This window comes from Vicia villosa, unplaced genomic scaffold (assembly GCF_029867415.1).
Source record: "Vicia villosa cultivar HV-30 ecotype Madison, WI unplaced genomic scaffold, Vvil1.0 ctg.000479F_1_1_2_unsc, whole genome shotgun sequence".
In the NCBI taxonomy this organism is placed as follows: domain Eukaryota; kingdom Viridiplantae; phylum Streptophyta; class Magnoliopsida; order Fabales; family Fabaceae; genus Vicia; species Vicia villosa.
In genome coordinates this window covers 86,082-93,389 of record NW_026705233.1, presented here as the reverse complement: position 1 = coordinate 93,389, position 7,308 = coordinate 86,082, and the positions used below count along the sequence as shown (strand labels likewise).

General features: G+C 33.9%; 1 protein-coding gene across 1 annotated transcript; it reads right to left on the bottom strand.

Moving 5' to 3' along the window:
- Positions 1-398: 398 nt before the first annotated feature.
- Positions 399-6,246, bottom strand: LOC131628782 (uncharacterized). The gene is made up of 13 exons (XM_058899600.1): positions 5,950-6,246; positions 5,786-5,838; positions 5,514-5,682; positions 5,358-5,421; positions 4,724-4,803; positions 4,401-4,554; positions 3,848-3,909; positions 3,685-3,747; positions 2,875-2,933; positions 2,473-2,554; positions 1,756-1,802; positions 1,423-1,656; positions 399-828 (listed from the first exon to the last, which is right to left on the bottom strand). Exons 1-13 carry the CDS (start codon positions 6,094-6,096, stop codon positions 810-812), a joined length of 1,233 nt encoding a protein of 410 aa, XP_058755583.1. The 5' UTR covers positions 6,097-6,246; the 3' UTR covers positions 399-809.
- Positions 6,247-7,308: the final 1,062 nt, after the last annotated feature.

Here is a 7,308-nt window from a genome sequence, read left to right as displayed (position 1 = left end):
TACATTATTTATTCAATGTATCTAAAAAGGAATCTTTTCTTATAAATGGGGAGTAATTCACAATCACAATATCTTTTATTTATTTTGATTAAAAATAAAATATACAGATATTATATTTGGATATTATTAAGTTTTTGTGAAAGTGAAAAAAATTAATGTGATGAAATTTTATTCTTAAAATAAAGGAGATTGTATAGATATTATGTGATGATAATTTTTTTTTTTTGTCTTTAAAAGAACATGAAAAGTAAATTTTAAAAAATAAATGTTATCCGCAGATAACATATACCTTAAAATCACCAAATTAGCGGATACCCGCACGACGCATATAGATATCATATTTATCCAATGGAACGCAGACACAGATATAATACTATTTGTCCTGTGGATTATCCATTTACATTCCTACATGGAAATCCCTACATGGAAATGTTAATTGAAACAAAATCGTCGAAACAAATTATCACTATCACAACATTCTTTGCCAAAGTTTTAAATTAAATTCTTAGTAACTAAAAAAGGCATGATGCATAAACATAAAGGATGCATAGTTTTGTTTTAATAAGTCAAAGACAACCAAAACAAAATTAATAATATTTTAAAGCAAGGCTGTAGAACTGCTCCAAGTAGGCAGATTACAAATTAGATTTAACTACTGCAAAGCAACACCAAACCATGATTTCGTAACACCTAAGCTCAAATTACATCCATATTTGGATATGGTTCATAACAATGCAAAATTATTCGTCCAAAACGAGGTTTAACACCCATATTACATCTTGTAGCACCCATAAGATTTATGGCAGCTGCTAATACCGATCATGACGCCTGGCAAAACAGGAAAGACATGTTAGTAGGAGGCAACCATAATAATATAACAATTGGCTTTCGATAAATTTGAAAGAAAAAAAATAGAGAAAAAAATTTCAACCAATGGTGTGAAAATCAATCCATAACATCAGAGATGCATAATAATCTATGTGTCGGTTAAAATCCACTCTTGGATTTTTTATCATTAGTTGAAATTGGTCACTTTTCTCCAAAATAAAACCCATGTCCGGAAGATTAACCAAAGACTAAGAACTAGACTTTCTGTGTCGGTTAAAATCCACTCTTGGATTTTTTATCATTAGTTGAAATTGGTCACTTTTCTCCAGAATAAAACCCATGTCCGGAAGATTAACCAAAGACTAAGAACTAGACTTTCAACACAGACAAGAAATTAAGCATCCCAAAACAAGGAATGCTATAGGAGTGACAATTTAGTAAAAACCGTACTGATCCTGGAACGACGTGTATCAATCCCATTTGATCCAGTATATACTAGTTTACAGTGGGTTATTTACGGCGTGTCGTAGAAAAAGGACCCACAATTTAAAAAAGTAAGGAATTAATAAAATAAGTAGTTAAGGATGCTTGTACCTATGACGGTCATAATCTCTAGAACGCTCTCGAGATCGTGACCTCCGACGACTTCTTGAATCATATGAGCGGGATGAGTCTCTGTCCCGATCTCGGTCATATCCACGGTCTCTATCATGGTGCCTATCACGGTCCCTGCTCCTGCGATCATTGTCTCGCCCTCGCTCATGGCTCTCACCACGTTCACGGTCCCTACTCGGCTCCCTGTCACGATCCCTACTCCTTTCTTTTGATCTGTGCATATAAATGCAAACAATGGTTGACTACATATGAAATTCTACTTTACTGCCTATCAAATATGCTTTTTTAAGTTTAGAAGCAATGAAAATTTACCTTCTGTCATCAAGACGATCAGTCTTACGGCTCTTGTTCCTTTCTTCCTGAACCAGAGAAAATAATAGCATTAGATCTGTCCTATCTCCAAATAAAACAAAGGTTCACATAGTATATGATATAAAAGCTTCAAAATCAAACAATAAACTGAACACATGCCCAGAAAGACAAACCAGGGTTATGCAAAGTCAACCTCATTTCTTTTTATTCTTCCACTTGTCTATGAATGGTCAAGCACTTTGAAATAATCATAAGTAGTGTTTAGAGTTAACAATGCACAAAAAAAGAATATTGAAAATAATAGACAATTGAATATTACTCCCGATGTTAGTGGCCGAAAAATAGGTGGAGTAGCAAACTTCTTGTGATGGGATGGACCATCTCGTCACTAATTAGTAATAACTAACTAGAACCAAGATGAATCTGAAACATAATTTATCATACCATAATTTTCAAATGTAAATGAAATCAAATAACTAAATTTTCTACGAGTCACAACATGTTTCCTTTTATACATGATTCCAGAAAGAGATAAAAACAATAGCCCGGAAGATGAACAGAGGAGAAGATTTAGGAGTCACGCTGTTAACAGTCAACTGGTAAAACCTAACAATATCTCCATATTCTAAAATTTCTAAAATGAAATACATATTAAGCAATCAGTTTTAAAATAGGATAAAATTACACATGATCAGAAATTCGAGAAAGATTACTTACTTGAAGTTCTGCCAACTTCTCACGAATTTGCATATACCCTAAATGAAGTTTCCCTCCAAAATGATCAGCTAATCGACGATCACTGTAAATAACATAAATCAAAATGTTACTGCAAAATGTACAGAAGTATCAAGAAAACATATCGATGTACAGCTTGAGTTCCCCATAAATTTCTAACTAGGAATAGCATGATCTACAAGCAAAAACATAAAAACATAAAAGACGCACATTCTTTAGCTGCAAAAGTTATCCCTCGTAAAACTGGCACAAGAGCCTGCTGGTGACAAGGAGGTATTACTAACGGGTCAAAAGCTGAAGCAGTTGAAACCCCAAATTCTAACACTATAAATCCCTAGTAAAACTTCAAGAAAAAAAATGCATGGGTGCAGGATAAGTTCTTACCTGTCATACACACTTAGAAATGCTCCACAGATATCGCACACACGTAGCTTTTGATCAGTCTGAATTGTTGAGTAAAACAGTAGTAAGAATCATTACAATTATGCTATAGCTAAAACAGATTACAGATGAAAATCGCAAGTCAGCCAACTCACGATACACACAATTGCCTTGAGGCTTTGTTTGAGATGTTGGAGGGGAGAGGAAGGGAGGGCTTTGAAAAAAGAATTTTTAAAAAAAAATATAGAGAAATCTTTGACATTTTTCAAAAAATCAAAAAATGACTTTGTATAGAATGATAAAAGAGTTTATCATTAATATATTTCTAATTTTTGCAATACTATAACAACAAAGATTATATTTGAACAATTTGTCTAATCCCTCCAAAAACCCCTTCACAACCCTCCTCCAATACAAATTTGCAGTTCCCCAAATTAGGGGGATTTGGTGTTATGAATAAAAATAAACCCTCCAAAATCCTCCAAAGAGTTTATCATTAATATATTTCTAATTTTTGCAATACTATAACAACAAAGATTATATTTGAACAATTTGTCTAATCCCTCCAAAAACCCCTTCACAACCCTCCTCCAATACAAATTTGCAGTTCCCCAAATTAGGGGGATTTGGTGTTATGAATAAAAATAAACCCTCCAAAATCCTTCAATTCTTTCCACTCTATCGTTACTTTTTTTCAAAGCTCTCCTCTCCCTTCCCCTCCAAACTCCCAAACAAAGTCTAAGGCCTATCTTGTTAAAGAAAGTGTTTTTTATCAATAGAAAAAGAGTTGTGAATCATGTAACGTCTACTCACAATCCGCACGTCTGCAGCGGTATACTTTGATGAATCCAGTGCTGGCTCCTGCCTGGAAGGAAGCTGTGATAAAAAAAAAAAAAGATCTTCAGACTTATGAGCCATGACACATTATAATAACCTTCATAAACAAGTTCATGATAAAATAAAACAAATGAATGACCTTCTTAAGAGCTTCGGCCTCTTCCAATGCTTTTTGTGCCTCATCAATCAATCCTTGTTCACCTGGTCATTCAAAATAATATAATTTAAATAAAAAGCATAGAGCCTTCCTAAAATAAGACATTTTTTTTACATTTTGGAGTTGCTAAATATAATTTGTTTGCAGGATATATTAGAGGAGAGACAAGGTTGAGGAGCATTGGTGGAAATATATATGATCCACAGTGATGGCGGGGACTTACTGAATTAGCAAAGTTGTTCCTTTATGAACTAAACTTAAAAAATACTACTACTATCTTTATTGGATGATGGAAATGATCCAATCAGTAGTAGATAGTAAGCAATTGAATAGAGCCAATACTTCATCCGAATATAATTAATGGAACTTTTAACAATATTCGGCTGGACATTGGTTTTTTTGACATGCTAACAAGGAAAAGAGTATGTATCTATGTCAACCAAAGAAAGATGTGTCTGTACTTAATTAGTTATGCTCAAAACTATCATTATGTGCACACATATACAAGATACAGATGATAGTATCACTGACTTACCAAGATCCTCAGCCTTCTTCAACTTTTCATTTATCATCTCCTGTGTTCGAGCATCGGGAGTAATTACAGGAAGGGGTGCCAATGGTGGTGGATTAGGCAGAGGTTGAGGTAAAGATGCCCTATCTTTGTTGAATGCATCTAAAAGAAGCGTAGACTGTTTGAAAATTGATATAAAGCCAAAAGAGTGGTAAGTAATAGTATTCTCCAATACAATAGTGAACAGAATCAAATAACTAAATTTACGGTCTACCAATGTACAAATGCAAAAGAAAAACACACCCAGGATCACCCACAGATCTTCATGTTCAAGGAAGATCACTGACCTGTTTGTCTGCTCTTTTGATTCTAAGTTCTTCAACAATCTCCAAAGCTCTAATCTTCATATCTGACAAGCCTTCAAGATCTGCAAGTGCAGAATCATTTCAAACCAGTGAAAAGAATAAACAAAAACCAGATAGTTCAACATTGTGGGTGATAAATAAAAGCATCTAACTACATATCAAACAGTTCCAAAGCTAATCAATTTCATTTGACCGGCAGTTCTCATTCATACTACAAGATCTTGCACACTAATAACTGGAATTGAAGAAAGTTATCTACGGATGTTACTACCAACATCTCCACTAGGATCTATTCCATCCCTAAAACAGATCGTGCCTATCAACAGTTTCAAGTCGTGTATATGACCCCTTCACTATTCATTGATATATACCCACAGAAACATGCACGTTCATCTTGTTGGATAAGCTACACTTGAGACAAGAAACTATGGGTTTGCAGCAATAAAAGCAGATAACATTAATGACTTCAAGTCGTGTATCACCCACCCTTTTTATCATTCTATTATTCTTTCATCTTCACGATTAAAGACTAAACACTAAACACTAAACAGAACTTTACACATTATTTTTTAATAGAAAATTCATACATTATTGAAATTGAAAGTAATAACAGTACCATATTTATCAGCTTCTTTCAACTTTTCTTTGATTTCCTTGGCCAACTCAAGCACTTCCGGTGTCTGCATGACATACAAACCAACTATAATTACAACCGGCCAGAAACCATCAACTCCTAAAACAACTCAATCTGTAATCTTTACTCAAAAATCACCTGAGTAACTTCAGATACCGAAATTGCAATCGCCGCTTTAGCATCATCATCCTCAAGTCGCTTAAGAGCTCTCCCAATTTTCCTATCACATTCACCAATAAGCTTATCTATAACATCCTCCAACTCCCTCTCGTAATTATCGATCCCTTTGCCTCTGGCTTCCTCATATCTAGAAACAGAGTTAAGCAAATACTACTATCCAAAACCAAAAACACAATAATCACATTCACAACACAAGGGAACAACAATTCAAGTGAGATCGTGAAGGATACTCTTTCCTGAGCTGCAATGAGTGAACCTTAGGGCAAGGACCCATATCCATTTTCTGAAAAAACAAAAAACGATGAAAACCTAAGTAATCGTCGTCGCTAAGCGTAATAACAGAATGAAGAGAGAGAGAGAGAGAGAGAGAGAGAGAGAGAGAGAAGTGAATTACCGTTAACTGGAAGAGTTCGTGAGGGCAAAGACCGACGAGGTAGAGACGGCAAACGTCGCGATCGTAATACTTGCGGTTAACTTCACGGACGTCGCCGTTTCGATTGGCTCCCATGAGCACATCGAGCTGCTTCCGTATAGCATCCATGGTTCCTTCTCTTTCAGTTTCACTACTGGTGGTATTGCTCTATCTCAGTGACCTTTTTCTTTGTTTTCGATCTGGAACTCCAATTTACCGAGTTATGTTGAGTTGACGAGTTAGGGTTAGATTACGTTCAATAAGTGGGGTATCCGGGTAAGTGAGAGTCTCGTTAACTTGATAATTAAAAATATAGATAAAATATAACTTTTTTTTTAAAAGAAAAGACAAAACTTAATTTAGGTGTGGTATTTACTATTTTTCAATAAAAATATGATAAATGTATAATTTTATTTTACACGTATACAAACTCTCTTATTTTCAGTCACTAAATGATATTCAAGTATATTTGTCATATTTTCATTAGAAAATAGTAAGAACTACACCTAAAGAATTTTAATTCGAAATCTATTTAAATCTTTTCTTTTAAAAAAATTAATATGATCTTTCATCTCTTCAAATTGTATCAAATATTTTTTTTCATCTAATTTCAACAAACAACGTTTATTTTTGCATGTGTGGCATACTTGTTGGCATTTGTTCATCAGCGTCTTCATTTTTATTGTGTTGATTCCCAACTCTTCTGTTAAATGGACCCTAAATCAAATTAAGGCACAATTCTCCTTGATTGCCATAGTCATCGTTTGAAATCATGGAAGCTTGTAAGAATGAGTTATGGGCGTTGTTTATCCATAGCAAAAAGGAAGAGTTCTTGGAGTTTAGATTCGAAGGTTTATAGAAGCTTCAATCTTCAATGGAGATTCAGTTGACGTTCTGAAGATATTATTGTTCTTTGCAAGACAACAAGAGTTAGTAACTATGGCAATCAATTATGGAGATGTCCATATTTTAAGGTAAATTTTCATAATTATTCATCCTTATCAAAAAATTATGGAAATTATAATTGGTTTAATATTTTTGTTTTGTTTCTTAATTTACACATAGCTCTACCCATATTGGGTGTGAGTTCTTTCATTGTTTTTATGAAAAAGTAGAAGATGTGAATGACCAATTTATGATGAAGCAAAATTGAAGGTTAGAAAAGTTAACAAAAGAAGACGAGAAGCATATGGATAATATTGAAAATCTAAGGGTCGCAATTGAGGAACAAAAGTAATATTTGTTGGAACTTGAAGTTGATACGAAGAACATTATGAAATGGAAGAAATTTTAGAAGATATTATTTTTTTTCTCATTTTCATTGTTTTAATATTAAGGGTG